The 21,997-nt window shown below is 46.8% G+C and overlaps 1 protein-coding gene across 6 annotated transcripts in view; it reads right to left on the bottom strand.

Annotated features, from left to right (window-relative positions):
- Positions 1 to 21,997, bottom strand: part of CACNA2D2 (calcium voltage-gated channel auxiliary subunit alpha2delta 2) — a 234,988-nt gene that overhangs the window by 177,644 nt on the left and 35,347 nt on the right. For all 6 annotated transcript variants that reach the window (XR_010614225.1, XR_010614224.1, XM_065686957.1 and 3 more), the window contains exon 2: positions 7,141 to 7,222. Coding sequence is in view for 4 of the 6 variants with exons in the window: in XM_065686957.1 (XP_065543029.1) it covers positions 7,141 to 7,222 (82 nt within the window). In the remaining 2 variants the exon portion in view is untranslated. The remainder of the gene's footprint in view (positions 1 to 7,140; positions 7,223 to 21,997) is intronic.

The raw sequence follows: 21,997 nt of genomic DNA, 5'->3' as shown, positions 1-21,997 counted from the left end.
ATATCCAATCTAAACTTACCCTTTTTAAGTTTGAACCCATTACCCCTTGTCCTGTCACTACAGTCCCTGATGAAGAGACCCTCCCCAGCATCCCTATAGGCCCCCTTCAGGTACTGGAAGGCTGCTATGAGGTCTCAGCCTTCTCTTCTCCAGGCTGAACAGCCCCAACTTCCTCAGCCTGTCTTCATACGGGAGGTGCTCCAGTCCCCTGATCATCCTCGTGGCCTCCTCTGGACTTGTTCCAGCAGTTCCATGTCCTTTTTATGTTGAGGACACCAGAACTGCACACAATACTCCAGGTGAGGTCTCACAAGGGCAGAGTAGAGGGGCAGGATCACCTCCTTCGACCTGCTGGTCACGCTCCTTTTGATGCAGCCCAGGATACGGTTGGCTTTCTGGGCTGCGAGCGCACACTGCCGGCTCATGTTCATTTTCTCATTGACCAGCACCCCCAAGTCCTTCTCCGCAGGGCTGCTCTGAATCATTTCTTTGCCCAGTCTGTAGCTGTGCCTGGGATTGCTCAGACCTTGCACTTGTCGTGGTTGAACTTCATAAGGTTGGCATCAGCCCACCTTACAAGCGTGCCAAGGTCCCTCTGGATGGCATCCCTTCCCTCCAGCGTATCAACCGGACCACACAGCTTGGTGTCATCGGCAAACTTGCTGAGGGTGCACTCAATCCCACTGTCCATGGCAGCAATGAAGATGTTGAACAAGACCAGTCCCAACACCGACCCCTGAGGGACACCACTCGTTACCAGTCTCTAGCCGGACATTGAGCCATTGACCACAACTCTTTGCATGCGGCCATCCAGCCAGTTCTTTATCCACCGAGTGGTCCATCCATCAAATTGATATCTCTCCAATTTAGAGAGAAGGATGTCATGTGGGACAGTGTCAAACACTTTGCACAAGTCCAGGTAGATGACATCAACTGCTCTACCCCTGTCCATCAGTTCCGTAGCCCCATCATAGAAGGCCACCAAATTGGTCAGGCAGGATTTCCCCTTAGTGAAGCCATGCTGGCTGTCACCAAGCACCTTGTTGTTTTTCATGTGCCTTAGCATGCCTTCCAGGAGAATGTGCTCCAAGATTTTACCAGGCACAGAGGTGAGACTGACTGGTCTGTAATTCCCTGGGTCTTCCATTTTCCCCTTCTTGAAAATGGGGGTTATATTTCCCCTTTTCCAGTCATCAGGAACTTCACCTGACTGCCATGATTTTTCAAATACGATGGCCAGTGGCCTAGCAACTTCATTCGCCAGCTCCTTCAGGACCCGTGGGTGGATTTCATCGGGTCCCATGGACTTGTGCACGTTCAGGTTTTTAAGATGCTCTTGCACCAGATCCTCTCCTACAGTGGGCCCAAGGTCTTCATTCTCACAGTCCCTGCGTCTACCTTCTAAGACCTGGGTGGTGCAGTCAGAGCCTTTGGCAGTGAAGACCGAGGCAAAGAAGTCATTCAGAACCTCAGCCTCCTCCAAATCCTGTGTAGCCAGTTCTCCCGAGAGCTTCCTCAGGGGGCCTATGTTGTCCCTAGTCTGTTTTTTATTTGCTACGTACCTATAGAATCCCTTCCTGTTATCCCTAACATTCCTGGCCAAGTTTAATTCTAACTGGGCCTTAGCCTTCCTAACCTGGTCCCTAGCTTCCCGGACAACATCCCTGTATTCTTCCCAGGCTGCCTGTCCTTGCTTCCACTTTTTATAAACCTCCTTTTTCCCTCAAATTTTCCTCAGCAGCTCCTTATCCATCCAAGGAGGTCTCCTGGCCCTCCTGCCGCACTTCCTTCCAGTTGGGATGCAGCACTCCTGAGCTTGCAGCAGGTGATCCTTGAATATCAACCACCAGTCTTAGGCCCCCCTGCCCTCCAGGCCTATATCCCATGGAACCTTACTAAGCAGGTTTCTGAAGAGGCCAAAGTCTGCTCTTTTGAAGTCCAGGGCAGTGAGCTTGCTGCACGCTCTTCTCACTGTCCTGGGGATCTCGAATTTGACCATCTTGTGATCGCTGCATCCAAGGCTGCCCTGGAGTGTCGCATTTCCAACGAGCCCTTCCCTGTTGGTGAGGACAAGGTCAAGCATGGCACCTCTCCTTGTCGGCTCCTCTATTACTTGCGGAAGGAAGTTGTCTTCCACACAATCGAGGAACCTCCTGGATTGCTTGTGCCAGGCCGTACCATCACTCCTACAGATGTAAGGGTGCTCCTTCCATTTCACGAAAGGCCAGATGAATGAACAGCAGCACTTCTGCCAAGCAGAGATGCCAAACTGGCATAACAAAGCTGAGAAAACAGCACAAGATAACAAGGAGGAATGACAGACACATGAAAATGGACTGAAGTAAAACCTGATGTTAATTACAAGGACCAAATAATATATTCTGCTGTGCCACATTCAGCAAATAGCAGGCTGCATCCCAAAGGACACAGTGTGAGTCTCCCCCTTTTCCCTGGGCTCATTCTCCTTTCCATGCAGTCCCACGTGTTGAGAAGCCAGCACAGATCACGTGGAGGCTCACTGCCTGCCCAGCTCTGCCAGTGACCTGCTCACCACAGCCCACCCTGAGCTCAGGTTTGGGACAATCTGGCCCTCTATGGACTGCATGCCTCCTCATCACCAAGGCCAGCAGTATCCGTATCCCCCAGTCATATGCCAGTGAGGCAGATCCAGGCACTGACTCTTGACTTCCCTCACTAGCTCAGAGGAAAGAAAAGCAGGATACAAACCCACCTGGCCAGACCTGAAGCTCTGTTCATCCAAACCATGGAGAGGAGAGCAGGCGCAGTGTGGGTCCCACCTGCTATCCCCCACCCCTGCTAGCATCCCTCCTCCAAACAGGTAAAGGCTGCATCACCTCCAGGTGGGTGCTCATCCCTGCTACTGAAGCAGACCTCAGGGATGACAACCAGAGAGAAGAGCAGAAAGAAGGACAGCACAGAAAATAGGGTTCAGCACTGATATCACTTAGCGTTTCCCCATCTCTTTCTGAAGGCTTTGGCTTCCTCAGAAATTGTCAGCAAAGAAACCAACCCATTAACAGGCAGCCACAGATAACAGGGAGAGGAGAAGGACTTTGTCTGACCAACTAGCTGCTTGCCTCACAAGACATAGGGTCAGATACAATTTAGGTAATAAGCCAGAGGAGACTTGGAAGCTCAGGCTGGCTATCCAGCAAAGGAGTTCTAACCCAACATCCAGGAGAGCTGCTCAGCAAGGCACTAAACCCAGTGGCATGGCTCTGCTGCCGTTGGTCCCATTGCGAGTGATGGCAAGCAGGACACTGGTAGGTTGGGACAGAGCAGCAGCAGCATGAAGAAATCTCTCTTGAGCACAGAGTCTACCCTGGAGCAGGTTTTGCAACATGAAGAAACCATCTAGGCTGGAAACACAACAAATTCATCCACTTTTGACTAATGTCAAGAACTTTTACTTGTGCCAAAACACTGGAAGAAACAAATTTAGTGCAGTGCAGCATGAAATGTCAAAACGAAACATTTTTGTCCTGCAAAATGTTGAGGAGTCCACCACAGCCACAAAGAAAGTCACGAACAGAAAAAGAATGGATTTTTAGTGCAATATTCCTCATTCTAGAAAGAATTGTTTAAAGAATTTCAACCTATTCAGCCGCATCTTAGGGTTCCACATATCACTGTGCCAGTCAGAGTTAAACCAGCAATGATTTGTGCTCTCCGTTATCTCTGGTGAGCTGTGAGGGAGGCGAGGACAGGGAGGCAAAGCAACATGCCCTAATCTGTGAGTGCTGGGGTTCGTTCTGAGGCATGGAGCAACCAGCCAGCCAACGTGATGCTGCACCACCAGCACCCAGAGGGCTGAACACTGACTTCACTAGGCAGAGAATCTACAGTCCCAAGGCCACAGCATTCAGATACAAGTAGCCCCAGCACAGCCAGGCTGACCGATGGGGACGTTTGTATTTCAATGTTTTCAAAGTCTGGACTTCAGGAGAGAAGTGAGGTGGTACCTCACAGCTGAAAGGAGAGCTCCTGCCATGACACCCCTTTGCACCTCACAGCTTTTCATCCTCCTCTGTCATTGTACAGAAAAACAGTTCACTTGTGCAAAGCAGCATCTGAAGGGTATAAGCTTCAATCTTCTTCCCAGGGGAACCATATGAGTTGATTCCCTCTCCACCCTGTAGGAGAGGAGGGAAGCAGAGGTACGTGACATTTAGCACCCTAACTCTAAGAAATGACTGAAGAGTTAAAAATCCTTCTTGGGTGGGCAGCACTCCAGCAAGATAAAATATTCAGCACTTATGTTCCTGGACACCATTTTTCTGACAATAAATTTCATGCCTCATTATGCCACAACAGTTATATGATTTCAGTCAATAACCAAGGAACAGGTCCACATCTTTTCACAGCAACCCAAGGAAAACTATTCATAAGTAGAGCTGACACAGGAAAGCTTACAGAAGGGTGTGTTTACTATTATTTACTGGTCTGTCACTTCAATAGTCGTGCCTGAACTGGAAAGGGAAGACCCATTTCTGGCACAGCACCACCTCCAGTGCTGACAGGCTTCACAGACCCATGAGAGCTGGCAGCAGGACCCATTGCCGGACATGGCAGAGCCCCCCTGAGCTCACAAGGACCACTGTCCGCAGTGACACTGAAGCACATTTCCCCCTACTTCTAATATTACTCCCTATGCGTTATATACCTGAAGTCCCCCTCTGCAGACACTTGGAATGTCCCAGGCTAAAACGGCAACTCCAAGGAACATCAGCAAATTTTGGCAAAAACCATGCTCTACTTGCCCCATTTTTCTTTATCCTTCCTGCCCCACATGGACCTATTCTTGTTTAATAATAAACCTCCCTAAGAAATCCCAGCAGGTAGGATTCACTTCCTGCTGGACAGACACTTCAGCTCCTGCTGCTCCTCAAGCAGTGGCTTTCCCTTCTGCCCAAGTCGGCTCGCTCAGTGTCAGGGCACACCACAGTGCTGCGGGTTGATGATGGAGCAAGCCACAAAGTCCAACTTACAAGAAGAGGAGGACGGACTAAGCCCTGACCTTAAGAATTAGTTGCCACTCTCTAAATTTTGCATGTGGTTGCAGTAGAATATGAACATTTTAATTACTTTCTTTTAAGCCATGTCTCAGAGTGGGTTACAGGACCATTATATGACATTAAACAGCTCCCATACTGCAACCCAGGTGAACCTGTGTGCCGCGGGTGGGTAAGAGGACTCCCAGTGAGCACAGCTTTGAGCTCTTCAGGAGGAAGCACTCTGGGCTATTCCACGTAAGTGAAACTACGCCAGTTTGCACAAGCAGGCGATGTGGTCTTTAAGTGTCATTCACTTGATACTGCATTTATGAATCAAATCTGAACTCCACATCCCAAGTTTTCCCCTGGAGATTCACACACAGCTGTTTTAACAGCTGCATGTTGGAATCCTCCGTAGCTCATTTCTTGGCTTGAGGTGGTTATGCATTCACCAGATACAATAATCACGCACAGCTCACTCCCTCCACGAGAAGGTTCCAAACCAGATTTCAACACCCCCCCCCTTCAATCCCTCTGTACTCAGTTTATCTGGTATTAATCCATTAAAGGGATGCACTGTGTTCTAGCAGAAGAATTAAACAGAAAAAGTGGGAAGCTCTCTTACCTGTAATTGCCTGACTGGCCAATAGAAGTCAAGTGCTAGCAAATTGGAGGTGTAATTTCTATTTAATTATGGCAGTAAAAAAAACCTCCACAGACCTATTTAACATGCAAAGGAGCACAACTCAAGGCTAATAAGAATAAATTGTAAGAGAGGACATGTACAAAATGTAGTAGCAGTCTCTTTTTTCTTTTTTTGGTTTAGATGCGCTCTGCTAAAGACTATGTTGGCTGTTGTACCTAGGTGCTGCCTGGAAAACCTGCATCCCTGGCTCTGATTCCCAGCGCCTGCCGATGAAAAACTGCACTGCACAAATGCACGGATACAGTCAAAAATACTTGTTAAAACCAAAGTGGCGTATGCGATTTTCATGCTGCACATGAAGTTTATATCAATTCAGTTGCAGTTGAAATGAATGCAAGCAAAGTCCAGACACACCATTCTACATCTGAATATGAACGTGAATGAATGGATGAACTAGGAAGAGCTTTGCAAGTCTTCAGTTAAACTCATTTTAAAATGAAATTAAAAGGAAACAGTGCAACTTCTGTCTTTAGGCAATGGGTTACCACCAGCAGTATAAGACATGACCAGTTCTGTTGAAGCCAGGATAGCTGCTAGTGTAACGCAGACAGCAAAGAGGCCCATAAATCATTGGCATCTGAGAAGAACATGCCACTGCCACAAGAAAACACAGATTCACCCCACTTTTTTTCTAGAGTGACATTTATCATGCTAGAGAAGCCTATTTTCTTTAGATTAACACCACAATCCTAATTTCAAATTACTCAATTTCAAAACACCAAGTCAGCACAACAGTGCTCAGAAGGGGAAACAGAGAAGGTCTTAAAGACCCCTGGATCCATGAGCTTCTTAAGCTACGATGAAGCTGTTCTGTAACTGCCCTAACCCAACCCAGAGCACTGCTGCTGGGAGAAGAGGAGCTCTGGCTTCTGCAGCCTGCCTGGGCTCTGGTGCTATTATCAGGGAGCAGGAGAGGCAGATGCCAGCATCAGTGCTAGGGGTTTGTTTTGTGGCACTTGGAAACAGAAGCCAAACAAGAATTACAGTTTTACCTGTGATGTGTATTTCAAACCACAGAGCTTCCAGTGGCTAGTCCAATTATCCTTGGAACATTTCTTGCTTTGTCAACAGAAGTTTAAAATCAAAACACAAATTAAACTGCCTTCAGTCCCTGAAGGAAAGGTTAGTTGGATTTAAGACGCATTTAGTAAGTCATATGGGAAAAAAACAACACAGGTACATGCTCAGATTGTAATAACATGCAGCCTGAGAGACAGACAGATACAAAACACACTCGCTCCCACACACTCAAGAGATGCATCAAATTGACCAGCAACCAGAAGCACAGCCAGCCATGACCCTGCACATGGAATGAGCTGAGAGAGTGACTTATTGCAAGTGTTCACACAGGTGATTTCTGCAGATGAGAACATTCATTGTCACGAAGAAGGCAGCACAGGTAAAAGACAGACAGCTTACCCCTCTGAGCTGCTGGACGCCACCAAATATCCTCATCACTCCATCAATCTCCTGCTCCAGCCTCCTGGCCCAGTACTGCATACTGCAAGAGATGGAGAGAAAGAGGAAGAGAAAGGGAGAGAAAGAGAGAGAGAAAGAGTCAGAGCCCTGACACGCAGCAGATAAGCAAGGGGATTGAAGGGAGAAGCAGGAAATAGGTGCCCTCAGCTAAGTTAACCGCTCTTTCTGCAGCACTGGGTGCAGGCAGAATACCAAGAACATGAGAATTACAGCTGGGGCTGGTTTTAAACTTCAAGACTTCAAAATTTGTGCACAAGGCACCACAGAAAGAAAAGGGAAGAAAAGGCACAACAAAAATGGCAAGGCACGGGTTGGGGTTTCTTTAACTCTGTATATAAACAGTTGCAGTAGGTAATTATTGAAGCCCAGAGTAATTAATGGGGTTGAAGTGCTGTGGCATACAGGAAACAGCTTACTGCTTCAGCAGGGCTGTGTGGCAGAGAGCAAACACAGGGCCACGGCAGGACCAGAGGTGTCTGTCCTACTGCAGCAATGGATTATCCCTGCAGCACAACAGAAGGGACCTGGGCAGCACCAGAAGCCAAGCATGGGGCATCGAGTGCCCAAGGGCTCTGCAGCTTTGCACCTTCAGCTAAGCCCAACCTGAGCCAGGCAGTGATTCTGCCAGGTCCACAGTGGGCAGAGCTGCCTCCGGGGCAGCAGAAAGGCCAGGAGCTGCCACATGGCATCTCCTTTGTCCTCACCCCTGCACAGCAAGGAAGCTGGCTGCCAGTCCTTCCAATAGGCACAAACACCTCCTATAGATCCAATCACACGGATTTCCGCTTACAGCTATAACTCCAAGTTAAAAACAACAACAAAATCCCCTCTTCTTAACCACAGAACTTGGTAACGCTCCTTTTAATGAGCTTTCCTGACGCCAGTTGCTGGCCATGAAAATATCCCATCTCCCAGCTGATCTGGAAAAGCAATGCTTGGTTGCCCTGCACCACTTGGCACTGCCTCTGGTGCTTTCTCCAAAGCAACATTCATCTCTCAGCGCCACACCAGGGAAAGGAGGGAAGAAGCACAAGGAAGGTAAGTCCAGCATCATGGCAAATCGATGGTGGGAGGGAGCAGACCAGCTCCGGGGCTTTGCACTTTGGTTAGGTTCACCAAGGAATTTCATTCCTCACACAATGAGACGTTCCCGAGGCAGTGCACACATGCTCCTTCACCACCTGCAAAGCCATGGGAAGAGGCTTTCCTGGAGATCAAGGAGCAAAGAAAGCCAGCGCAGAAGCACAGGGCTCTGAATTATACAGCAGGGCCCAAAACCTGGGCAGAAGCATCAAAGCAGAAAGAAGCCATAGATGATGGGCAGAACAGAGCTGAAGCATCACTTGTGAGGGGTGCGGGAGACAGAGGGAGGCACTGGCAGAGATATGCGTGTTACTCACACAGGCAAAATTCATGCCAGTTAATAACACACAAGGCTGTGGAGGAAAACAAGATTTAATTGCACACACCAAATCATCCCAGTTTTCCAGTGTAACTTCTGCTATTTCCCACGTTCCTGCAGAGGCAACACTGCCTCTTCTTCCCTGGGAGCCTGGCTGGGAAGGAGGGGACATCCAGGGATGGAGATGGGTGAAAACATCTGTAAACCCACCTTTCTGCCAAAAGAGGGAAAGCAAAGCCCTTGGTGGGACTGCCAGTGGAAAGATCACAGAATCCTAGACTGGTTTGTGTTGGAAGGGACCTTAAAGCTCCTCCAGCTCCAACCCCTGCCATGGGCAGGGACCCCTTCCACTGGAGCAGCTTGCTTCAAGCCCCCGTGTCCAACCTGGCCTTGAACACTGCCAGGGATGGGGCAGCCACAGCTTCTCTGGGCATCCTGTGCCAGCGCCTCAGCACCCTCACAGGGAAGAGCTTCTGCCTAAGAGCTCAGCTCAATCTCCCCTTTGGCAGGTTAAAGCCATTGCCCTTGTCCTGCCCCTACAGGCCCTTGTCCAAAGCCCCTCTCCCGACAATGGGTCACAAACAGAGCTGAGGGGGATGCTGGGTTGGTTTTTTTCTTTTCTTGTCCTTTTTCAGTCAAACATTTTTTTTGCTATCAAAGGTATACTCAGGTTGGCCAAAATTACCCGCAAATCTTGTGAAGCATATTCACCAAAACCACGTTATTTTTACGCATTCCTTAAAAAAAAAACAACCCTATCTTTTAAATATCTTTTCTCTCCCTCCTCCAGTTTGTCCAGTGAACAAGCTTGTCAATGACAAGCTCATACTGAGCCACAGGTCTGAGAAACTGCTGAGGACTTATGGAGCTGACGCCCTTCCTTAACTTCCAGCTCTGTGCAAGGTCCTCAGTTTCAGCATCAGCTCCCTCCAGGAACACCTACACCAGCACAGGAAGGGAAAACAACCGCCCATGTTGAGCTGTATCCATCAACATTAACAGCTGCTCAGAGCCGCATAAATGTCACGTCTGGCCATGCCTTCAGAGAGGATTAGTTATAGAGGAAGACAGAGGCATCAGTGTTACTCTGTTGGCATATGCAGAAGAGGTGCTGAGCGCTCAGTCGGGCTGGGAATTACAATTAATTCAAATTTAGGCAGCAGATTTGTTTTAAAAAAGTAACAATTTAAACTTATTCCACCCCCTGCCTCCGCCCCAAGCAGCACTACTATTTTAAGGAAAAGCCATTGGATTTTTCATTCATGAGGAAGACTGCAATTCCCTTCAATAGCGCGGCCTCATGATACCTGGCACTCAACTCCCAGCCTTACAGACCAGCAGTTTTCCAAAGTCCAGCTAAGCCTTGTAATACAAGCTTTAGATACCACTATTAAAAAGTGTATCACTACCAAAGAAGCAGGAGGGGATTTCTGACACCAGCTTTCTAGATTTAAAAAGTAATAGCAGAAGCAAGATTCTTTTTTTTTGGTCTAAAATGGCTAGACAAGAGCTTTTGCCAGTGGTAGTAAATGATTTCCAACGAACACATCCCTTGCCCATACCACAGCACCGGTAAGAGCTCTTCCGTGTATCTGACCCATTACTATGACCCCCTAGCATAATGTCCATGACCAGAAGCCTGCAGAGTAGGCCACATCTCAGAATATAGAGGTTTCATCTCACTTGCAATATGCTGGGTTGAAAGCCACCATTAAAAATTAACACAAAAAAACCCACCCCCAAAATACATAAACCCCATTATTATTCTGTCTCAGCTGACCTTCTGTCTCTTGTTTCTCTCCCTCAGCCACTGCACTTAAAATTTGATGTAAGATGACCATAGCAAGGATGAAGAGGGTAAAAAACCTGCCAGCCCATTATGTACATGGAGATTTCTCTCTGAAGCGTGTCTCCTATGGAAGCTGTAGGCAATAAGACATGACAGTCATTACCTTCCTGGGCCATTACTGCACATCTCAGGTGGCGTTACAGGGCTTGAAGAGCGATAACTCCTCAGAACAGGCAGCCTGGAGTGCCCTACTGCTCTTGTGAAATGGCATTTACAAATAAAGCATAAAGAAACAGCTGATGCACTGACTGGGAAGCCACTAGCAGGGATATAGTGCTGCCACCGAAAGCCACCAAGCTCCCTTTACGAGTGATGTGCTCAGTCTCCCCCTTAAACCAAGTACCACTTTAGTGTCCTCTGTAGTGAATTAACACAGGTGAAGAGAAAACCTCTGAACGCAAGTACTTGTGACTGCACTCAGTAGAACTGTGCCTCCAGGAACCACATGCAAGGAGCCTGGCAGCCCCATCATCCCCTGTCCCCATTTGAGCAGGGACATGCACAGCACACCCCAGCGATCCCCATCATGTCAGCTAGCTCTGTCTTCGCTGGGGAGTCTCCGCAGGACTCTTCCAACCTAACAACTCTATAACAATCGTACACACAAGTATGACCACACATATTCAGGATGTACATTAGAAATCTCTTGCAATGAAAAAGATGGGTTTGATTCCCTCCCCTGTATATTTCACAGCCTCCTGTGCAACCTTTAACAAGGGACAGAAGTGATTTTTGAAAACACACCACCATTTATTACTGCCTCTCCAAAGAAAACTACAAAAAATGCTAATTGATTTCATCATTTGCATATTTGATTTTTCTTAAAGATGAGATAAAGCAGGCTTAAAAAAGCAACAGAGATTCAAAAATATTTACTGTGACAAGCAGCGCATCAGGAGGCAAATCACTGCTGCTGCAGTCGTGGCCAGGAAGCAAAGTGTCCCGCCTGCACCACTGCTGCTCCATGGGTGCCTGTGCCTTGCCACTGGCCACAGCAACCCTTATGTAGGGTTAGGGCACATTTCACGCTTTAGGTGACCAAAGCAATTGCAGAGACTTCTGTGCATGTCCACGCTGGCTTGTGAGCCTACACCACTGCTCCAGCTGTGTGGCTTTGGAAGCGAATGAGAGCTGCTTGGGAAGCCAGGAGACAGGCTGTCCTTGGTTCACAACCTCCCACACCGGTGCACACCACAGACGGCAGCCTGGAGTCCCGGGCTTTGGTACAGCGCTGAAGACATCTTCAGACAAGTCAAGTGCAAGCCATGCACTGACAGCCTGTGGCCAGCACCTTGAGCATGTACCACTGCAGCTGAGCCCCTTGGTGGGTCAGGGTATGGGAACAGACCCTTCACGAGCTGCAGTCACACTTCTTCACAGCCAACCCAGGGTGGATAAGGCAGCTACACAAGCTGCCATTGAACAGAAGCATCATTGCAAGTGGCCTCTCAAAAAGCACAGGGAAAGGAGAAATTAGAGGAAAGAAAATTAAGTTTTCTGCTTGAGGACACTTTTTTTTGAAGCAGCCTTAGGAGAGTGCTTGTTTGGCTGCAAGCAAGAGAGGATGATAAAAAGAAAAATAGGAGACTCAGTCCTTTTCTCTTGCTGCCTTCCTGGCCCAAAAATAAGACAAAGATTCACACAAACACGAAAGGACAAGAGGGAAAACTACTTGCTAGGTAGATACACTGTCCCAAAGCTTCTTGCGTTCTACACAGAGAGTGTTCTGTACAAGTGTCTACACTTCACGCAGTGTGTTCAGCCAAGAATGCTTCGCTCTGATTCATACGCTTTGGTTCAGTGCCCAAATACTGCTATTTAATAAGGTTATTAATTACTGTGTTGTCTAATTTTTGCTGTGCAGGAACTTCTTATAATTGGCTTATTCCTTCAAGGCGCTTAATCCTTTAACTATAATAGCGCATGTGTCAGTGCACACATGTGCATGTGTGTGTGCACCCTCCTGTCCCTGCAGAGCCTCCTTTCTTACCTAGGCTATAAACCACCCCCCAGCCAATGCTTACCCATCAAGGGAAAAAAGGCTGCCTTTCTTTTTTTCCTGAAGATACAACTTCCAGAGAGCACTGGTTTCCTTCAGAACAATCAACTTACTGGCCATGCTTCCAGACATTATCGACCCTCCCACACTGGGATTTGATGACTCCTGTTTAATGTAAAGTATGTGCATAGGTGTTTATGTAAAGGAGGGGTGGAAAAATTTGCCTGCTGGAATAGTCTTTTCTTAGTATTTGTCAAGACGTTATTTGCCTCTATCATCTGGTCTTCTCTATAGTAAGAAAGTATCTTTGGCATTACTATAGGAGGGAAAGAAGGCATAAATGAGTATCAAAACTCTGTCCCAAAGATCTTTAAGAAACACGAAGGGGAAAGCTAGTGGGAATGCGTGTTTTACATTCAGCTCTATCACCGAATCACTTTGCTCTCCTCTACTCGAGCATTAACTTTCTGTGCCTGTTCCTCTGTCCTATCTTCTGTCTGCTTCACCTCTACAGTTTTTTGCAGCAGTCTTGGAAAAAACCCCAACCCAAACAGAGTGCCAAACCGTCCCAACAGATCCATCCTCATCCCTGGTCTGATGCCCCAACAACTATTACAATCCAATAAAAGGATAACTGGGGACTTTTCTTACTCTGCAGGATAGAGCTGGGCAAAAAGTGAGGGGAAAGCAGTCTGGCAATTATACAGAAAAACTGTGTTACATTAACAAATATTCTTATAGATACCTGAAGCAAAACCAACAGTAACCAGCAACTTGCCACCAATGACATTTAGGGCAACAGGAAAATCATTCCTTAAGTATGATTTCTCTATCAGAAAACAGAAGCATGAACCACTTAGGTCTAACTCCACCTAGAAACAGCACAGGCGGCAAGTGGTGAGCAAGTCATAGACATGAGGGATGGCAGGGGCTTTGGGAATTCCTCTTCCACCACCAGTTGCACTGGGACATCTGAACACCTGAACCTTCCGCAGGAAGTGATCAGGAGCCTGCTCTGTTCTTTACATCTGCTGCTGAAGGTGAACCCAAGATCCCCACAGAACCTTTTTCCAGTTCCATTTTTCACCACATGGTAGAAAAAATTCCCTTGTTACCCACCCTAAATCTCACCTCCCTCTTCCCACTTATCCCACCTACAGCAGACACTGAAAAATTTTATGACAAGCTCCTAAGAACTGGAAGCTCTTTATTCTGTAGCATCCTTTGCCCTTCAATTCTTTAGTTTTCTAATCCAAACTCAGTTCTTTCTGGCTTTCCCTCTGTTGCACTCTTTTCTAAACACTTCATCATTTTTGCTGCCCTGCTCCGGATTCTCTACAAGTTTACCTACAACTCCAAAGGTTCGCTCCAAAAAGTGAGATCAAGTACTCCAGCAGAAGCCAAACTCAGTGCTGTATGAGCACATCACTTCCCTAGCCTTGCGAAGAAACTATGGGACACTGCAGAATAAACTTGCCCTTCTGATCCACAATAATTCCCAAGATCTCTTCTGCCACGCTGCTACGCAGAGATGCTCTTTATTCCGCATTTGTCTATTTAATTTCTGCTTCTTAAGTGCAGTGCTCTGCATTTGTTGTCACTGAATTTCATTTTGCTGATATCTGGCTCACCACTCAATCTTTCTAGATCATTTGGAATTCTGACCATGCCTTCCAAAGCACATCCAACCCATCCTGGCTCAGTGTCGCCTGCAAGTTTTATAAGCACATTTCCCATTCCATTGCCTAACTTATTAATGAAACCACTGAATAAAAGTAGGTCCAGGGCAGATCCCTGCAGGACCCCACTTGAAATGCCCTCCCAGTATGACAAAAAGCCACAATAACTATTCTTGGAGAGCTACGTGTCAAATCAAAATATCTTGCATTTCAAACTTTACAAAAAGCTGATCTGGAGTATTTGATATGCAAAGGAGCTGGAGGCCAAAGGATAATTCAGTGAATAATTTAAAGCCTAAGAGTAGGCTTGAGGAAAATTGCAATCTGTTGGTGGATGATCTGCCAACAGAAAGAGGAAGGAGAAGTCACTGAACGTGTTTAGCTGGTACATTTGCCCGGCAGCGCTGCGACAGGCCCCCATGCAGGCATCGCATTCTCCGGATCAAACATGTGCCGACGTCTTGCATTGATACAGCAATGAAAAGAACAAATGGCAAAGCAACCACAGCAAGTCTCTTCTGCAGGGCAGGGGACAGCGCTTTTCCAAAAGGCACTTCCAGCCATGAACCCCATCACTGAGTTCCTTGCATCCTTATCAGCCTAGAGTTCATCTTCAGGCCATCACTCAATGACGCGGCCCTCCTGTGATGGATACTTAGACATTAAGAGTGTTATTTGGCAGAACTTTCATATGAGGATCTCCAAATACATTGAAAACACGCAAGAATTAATCTTCACAGTCTTAAGGCATAAATCTGATCTCAGCACACTGCCACCAACTCATACTTCTGTAAGTGAAAGCAGACGGGCACCTCGAGATGGTACACTAGTTTGCTATTTTCAACTAGGAGACAGAACAAGTTCAGCAAGAAGCCCTCAGCCATGCGGGGAGTCAAATCGAGCCACTTCCCAACAGTATAAGCAAAGCTGAATTTGGTCGCCTTACAACAAGAATAAATTAGTTATTGAATTTATGTCTGGAGATCCAGATTGACTGTTCCTGCTGCTATGGGGATGGTCCTGTGAGTAGGAACTTTAATGGGTTGGTCATGTACTTTGACCTCTCGTGTGACGGTGGCAGAAGCACCAGGAGGCGACTCCAGGACCATAACACAACCAAAATAAGCCAAAGGCAATGGCTACCATTACTGGAGTTGTATGGGCGATACTAGCAATGTGCTGCCCAAAACAACTGTTTTGCTCAGAGCCAAACCTAACCTCATGCCTTAGCTTCCCTGCTTTCTGAAAGCCATGCTCTAATTTTACATCTTAAAACTAGATTTCTGTGGCACACTTGCTGATGCACATCAGGAGCGAGAGAAGCCCATGGGTTCCACCAAGTTTGCACTCTCATCGCGCAGGATTAGAACTGGCCTTCTGGTCTCAAAGCCTGTCACAAATCTGGACTTGAAACACAAAGACTTAATAAATAAGTGAATAGGTGTCAGTTTTATGAAGTACGCTACCTGCATAAATCTCACCCAGTGCAGCCACCTGTCATTTGCAGCACCCCTTGAGACCCCAGTGGCTGACAACTCTTGCACGTCGCTTTGCAACCCATTATACAGGTGAAGTGTTATGATAAAACCTCCCTCCTCACCGATTCCTTCTGTTTTACAGATGCAATCTGAGCAGAGGCTGAAGAGATTCCATCCCCCACGGCAAAGATTAGGTTACGGAGGGTAGGTCTTACTAAGGATTTTGCAAGCTGCATGAATTATTAAAGACCTTTATGACATAATGACAGACATATCAGGTTATTTGTTTATTCTTTGTATAATTCATGACTCTCTTGGGAGCCAGAGAGAAGCAGGATAGTTTGTTGCATCTTCTTGCTCATTCCAGTAAATCCTCATCACCAGATGGAAGGCTGAAACACCCCAGAAGACAAAATAGCCACAACCTCGCAGGACCTGTACTTCTGGTTGGAGATGGGAGAGCTTTTTGCACAGCCTGGAGAAATAGTGAAGTTGTCACTCAGATGCACCAGGCTAGATGGCTGGAAGACAACAGCCCAGGCAGTGTTTCTGTATCATGCCACCACTATACTGTCACCTAAATGATATGCAAACAGCTTTGGAATTAAATGCTATGAGTTGCCCTGTGCTCCTGTATCATTGCTGAGCAGGACTATCTAAAGCTGACGCAGGCTCCTGCAAGACTTTAGCATAGTTCACAACAAAGCACCTCTTTGCTATGCAAATAGTAAGATCCTGGACAAAGCAAAGCAGTTCCCCTTGCTTAGGTCATTGTGCGAAGAGTCTGGTCAAGATATGGGACAAAGCGTGATAAAGGAGCACCATGTCCTGATGGCTGGAATGGAGTTTTGAATACATACACTATAGTCATCTCTCATTTCTCTAGTGTGCTGGTTTAAGGGCGAGGGAGAGATGTTATGCCATAGTGGCAACCAGGAAATAAGAACTGACCAGAGCCCCTGATGTGAGCGAGCTTCCCAACGTGCTCCTGTTCACACAAGGTACTCCACCCAGCCATGCTGCTATGCCAGGAAGAGCCATGCTATAAGGAGAACTGAGCAAAACACAAACATGGCCAAGCTGGAAATGGCACACTGAAACTCATTCTAGCCCCAGGATTGCTTTCAGCACCCACCCTTCCCACTGCAGATTTCAGCTGGTCAGAAACACACGATTGATCTGATCACTGAAACACAAGCCATAGTAAGGAGTGATAGAGGACTACTGCCTAGTCAGACCTCTGCTGAATTTGTACCTACAACTTCTCTCCTTACCAAGAAAAGATATCATTAACCTCTGCCACAAAGACCCCCTGCTACAAGAGCAATTTAGGGGCATCTATTGCCATTATTCTTCAGCCTCTAATCATGTTAATCTTAGTCTCCTGGGGTTTTGGAGTAGCCTCTCATAGCATCATTTGCAACATTCCTAAGGTGTCACTGTCACTAGATGTCTATCTACTTAAATCCCTCCCTCTCAAAAACCCCTCTCCCCTCCATTCTCCTGCTTGAAAGATTCCTGGCTCCTAAGAGAGGGTGGTAATCATTGTTATTATAAAGCACTTAGCGATGCTCACTCATTGCATCTCTCCCCAGCCAAACACCCAGACCCCTGTTATTTCACATACAGTCGCCTTCATTTGCAGAAGCTCTTCATTGTATTAGTCCCTTTCAGCAATGAAAGAAAAAAAGGGGTGGGAGTGGAGACCATTAAAAAAATAAGTATTAGTTTACTGCATTTTATGCCATTACCTCACTACTTTATGATACACATCTAAAAGCTGTCTGCAAAACCTCTCCTGTTGGAAGGTGGCATACAGACCTGCTCTGAAGCAGGGATAGCGGAACCATGAAGCCCAGTTTGGTTTTGTCCCAGTGCTGCCGTATCATTTGGAGCACTACGGCAAGAGGGATGAAACAGTCAGCTTGCAGAGATCACCTACTCTCTCCTTCTTCCCATCCAGCTGGGACAAACACTGCTCCCTACACAAGGAAAAAGCATATACACATCACCTTTCCTTTGAAAAGGATATAAGCCTATTGAAATGGAGGTGACTGAACCACACTCAGAAGGTACTACAGGATTTGCTATACATGCTCAGATGCTCTGTTTCCCCATCTCCAGCTACAGCCAGCTTTTCACACCAGAAAGGATGTACCTCTTGTCCTAGAGGACCCCATGGAAGGAGGATGCTGTGCTGAAGCACCTTTAGGAACAAGAATGCTGTGCTGACGCACCTTTAGGAACAAGGACGCTGTGCCAAGTACCTTGGGAGTTCCTCCTGCTGCAAGAAAATACCACTGCAACAAGGTGTCTGCCCTTTGAGAAGCAAAGGGTCAGCAAGAAACTCTTCTGGAGCCTAAGCACAAATGTGTCCCTCACCACATCCCTCAAGCTATTTAACCAGCAGTGCACCCACAACTTTGCTTTTGCTGTCACAGTTACCACAGTCACCACTGCAGCATCACAATTAAATCACAGACACCACAACAGCTCATCAAACATCATTTTGAAGAGAGTGATCAACATTAAACTGTCAAATCCTAATATTTCTGACAAAAATATCTTCTGTTTTTTTTTCAGGAGGAGAGAATGGAGCTACAAAGGTGAAGCTGTACTCTTGAATCCAGACAGACTTTTAGGAGCAGAGTCAGTACTGCAACTCAGCCTCCTGATGCTAAGTTTGAGGTTTGCCCTTGGGAGACAGCTCTTGAACACCAAACGAGGAAACCCACACATCTATGGCTATACCAGTACGCTCATATGTAACTGAAATCTAAGATTAGAAGATAATTCTCTCTTCTACTTTTCTAAATGAGTATCAACATTAAAACCAAAAGCATCTGACATCTGAAAGCCCTGTGAATAGAATATCTGTGAGAGAGAGAAAAATCCCAGTCTCTAATGTGGTCCTCTCAATGGGGCCCGTGACATCACCAGCCCCTTTCTATTTAGAATAATGACTTCTTCCACACGCCAAGAGATTTGAAATTACCTGTGAAATATATTTCTCTAGGCACAGGCTCAAGAAGCATGTAAATTACCCAGTTTAATGGCCTCCAGAATTTCCCTCTGAGACACACACACGGAGTGGGAAATGTTCAGATGGTGTCTCAGGTACCATCCGAGGGGATAAATGAACATGGGATGGTCAGGAACTACTGCCCTACAGCTCCCTCAGAGACCAGTCCCACTGGTGAGCGCCTGCCACAAGAAGGCAATAAGCACAACAGAACCAGTCCTAACTGAGTGCATCATCAGCACAAAGATGCAATTTTAAAGAGAGCATTTCTTGGGAAAGGTGCCTAACTGCGACTTCCACAGCACAAACAGCCAGTGTAGGCCTTACATTGCAGCAGAAGGCACCCATTTAACTTGCCAATGCTGTCACCCCAAGAACTCGGCAGGAAGCCCTCTCACCCTCTGCCTAACCGTGCAAGGAACAGTACTGCCCAAGCTTCAATGATCAGGCATTTGCCAGAGAACAGTGTCCTTCAGGGGAGCTTTTCATCCACAAGGACAGTTCCCAGTCTCCTAATGCCAAAGAAAGGGACAGATACTGTCCCTGGAGTCCAAATCCTCCTGCCCATATTTCTGTTCTTGCAGCTGAATCTGATGCCTTGTTAGTAAGTAGCAAAAGAAAGATTTATCCCAAAAGGAAGAGCATGAATTCATCTGGAGGACCAGAGGAGGAGGAATTACATGATCTGAGTTGCATTTCCTGCACCACCACTGACATATTGGAGTCTCCAAAGCCTTAGTTTCATCAGCAAAATGAGCAATGGGGAAGTGCAAGTGCTATTACAAAGTGCATGTGAAAAACCATTGTAAGAGTGGAAGATAGGGAACAGGACAAGATGCTCATCCTGCAGTGGGAAGGGTTGGGGAGGGGAACAATCCCGAGGGCACCATGAAAGAATTACTTTTCTCTCCAGGGAACAAGCCTGAGGCACACCAGCTTTGCTCCTGATGCTAGGCAAGACAGACAGGTTGGCTACCTTTTAACATGTAGTGGACAGAAAGTAGGCCAGGAGATCAACCGGGGATAAGAGAACTCCTGGAAGACAGGCCTGGCAATGGGAAAATGGGCCAGATTCCACAGCCTAAATCTCTTCAGAGCAAAGGTGTAAGACAAGGTCTTTGCTGAGACTCTTCCAAAGTGAGAACTTGCCCTCATTCTCAGCCACAAGCATCTTGCTAACCTACATAGTGCCAGAAGCTGTGGTATCACAGCAAGATTAACACAGGAGCAATTTTAAAAGACAATGAGTTCCAAGCTAATTTTCTCCATCACAAGTACACCGCGATGGGCTGAAACCTGTCTGGATTCCTCACAGCTATCTGCATTCAGGATTAACTATACATCTCCGCCAGTAACACAAGCACTCCACTACTCAGGAACTGTTAGAAGATAACATTGCAGTAGGGGAAAAAAAAAAAAAAGAGAAATAACATTGTAATAAATATTGTAGCCAAGCAAAGAAACAAAGTCAGTTTCACATGGAAAATTAGACAAAAAATAGCATATACTTGGAATAGTCCTGGGTTTGGTCCTGGGATCTGGACTTCAGTGCAGTGAACTGCACAAACTTCAGGAGGTTTCAACAAGCTGCAGTTCAGCCAGTACTGCTGGTTGGCTGCTCTGGTGCAGGGTGGAACAGCACTCTCAGCACCAGTTCCACCCAGCCCCAAAGCACATGAATCCTTCACCCAACAAGGGGCATATATTGTTAAGCAGAGAAACTGCAGGTGTAGACGTTACTTGTGACCCCAGCTGGAACATCTCACCCGCAGCCTGTAGCAGGCCCCTTTTCAACTCAGCACACTGCAATCACTCTGCTGTTCCATCATAAGGAGGACAGGTACCATTTACTAAACCCTTCATTTCTTGCAGCTGCTTGGTTTTCTCTGGAAGAAACTTGGCATACAAGAACCTCATGCTATCTTGTGGGATCTAATAATAACTGAAACGCACAAACACAGCAATAAGTAGATTTAACTATGAATGAAAGTTGACTATTATGCAAGCTACCATCAAAACACCACATCTTTCTTCCTGGCAAGTGGCAAACCCACTCTTCCACCAGCCAGCTGTGACTTCAGAGAACAGGACGGGGTCTGGCTGTCACCTCCCCATGAGAAGGCAGCCATGCACTCAGCTGCATAACAGTCACCAAATAAATGACATTTATTGAGTGGCCTTTCTAAAATAAAAAAGGCTGCTTTCAGCACACATAATCACATTCATAAACTGCACAAGCCAGTGATGCTTTCAGCACAAGGCTCCACTTGGAGCAGTGTCAAGAGAAGAAAGGCAGGAAAATAAGATTCACACACACCAGCATTGTCACAGGCAGTGCTCCACACAGGGTGCCAGCCTCGGGACGCAGCCTCACCTCCAGTTTGGTAACACCGTGCCTGTTCGAGGCAACACAGCACGAGCAATGCTGTCAGGACAGGGCTGTGGGAGGAGGAAATGGCACAAGGTAGCTCAGCAGCCACCACTATGAAGTGAGGCCTCATGCCAAGATGTTAGCTCTTCCATTCCTGGCTGCTCCATGCCCAGGGAGCAAAGGGAAGCAGGGGGAAGTTGAAGGTATGATGCTCCCCTGAGGAAGGAGCCACTTCTCACAAGAGCCCCAGGCCCAGCAAGCAGTAGGAGTGAAACACAGATTTTTCTCCAAAGACTAGATCAAAACAAACAAGCAAGGAGCAAGTGACACAGAAAGGTTCAATTTAGCCTTAAGATGATGGGTAAAAAGGCAGTACTGATGTCAGAAGTGCCCACACATTTTTGCTGCCAGGCCAAAGAGGCAGGCAGGTGCTAAATGGGGTTATTTAGAAACTGGGACCGAAGCACGAGCAAACAGTAGATGTGTTAGATGCGTTGCATTTCTCCATCTCATAATAAAAATCACATCAGAAACAACTACAACCACCACTGCATTTAAAAGTTGAAAGACAAGAGGCCTAAGGCATAATCCCATCATTGTATCAGGGATGAATTTGGCCCAGTATCTTGAATAAGTTTTTGACATTTCTCAGCTTTTAAACCCAACATAACTGCAGCAGAGCGCAGCAAGACTGGCAACAGCAAGTTCTGCATCGCGACAAACCCAGTGCCAGGAAGAATGGCTGTCACGAGCAGTCTCCCAGTGTGCAGCCAAAGAGGGGCACCAAAGCATTCTTGTGCACAGACAGTAACTGCTTTGGGCTGATGTTCTTTTGGGCTGTGCTCTTGGAAGTGCTGTCATTCTGCAGGAGGGAAAATACTGTGATCGGCTGGGTCACTGACCAACAAAACTTCACGCAAACAAAATCAGAATAAATAAAACCCTAAGAGCTGGTAAACAGAAAAATACTGGGGTTTTTCTCCATGTCTGTGTAATC

The sequence above is a fragment of the Lathamus discolor genome, chromosome 7, assembly GCF_037157495.1.
Source record: "Lathamus discolor isolate bLatDis1 chromosome 7, bLatDis1.hap1, whole genome shotgun sequence".
Taxonomy (NCBI): Eukaryota; Metazoa; Chordata; class Aves; order Psittaciformes; family Psittacidae; genus Lathamus; species Lathamus discolor.
Note: the sequence above shows the minus strand (reverse complement) of the source record. Positions and strands in the feature narration are given on the sequence as shown.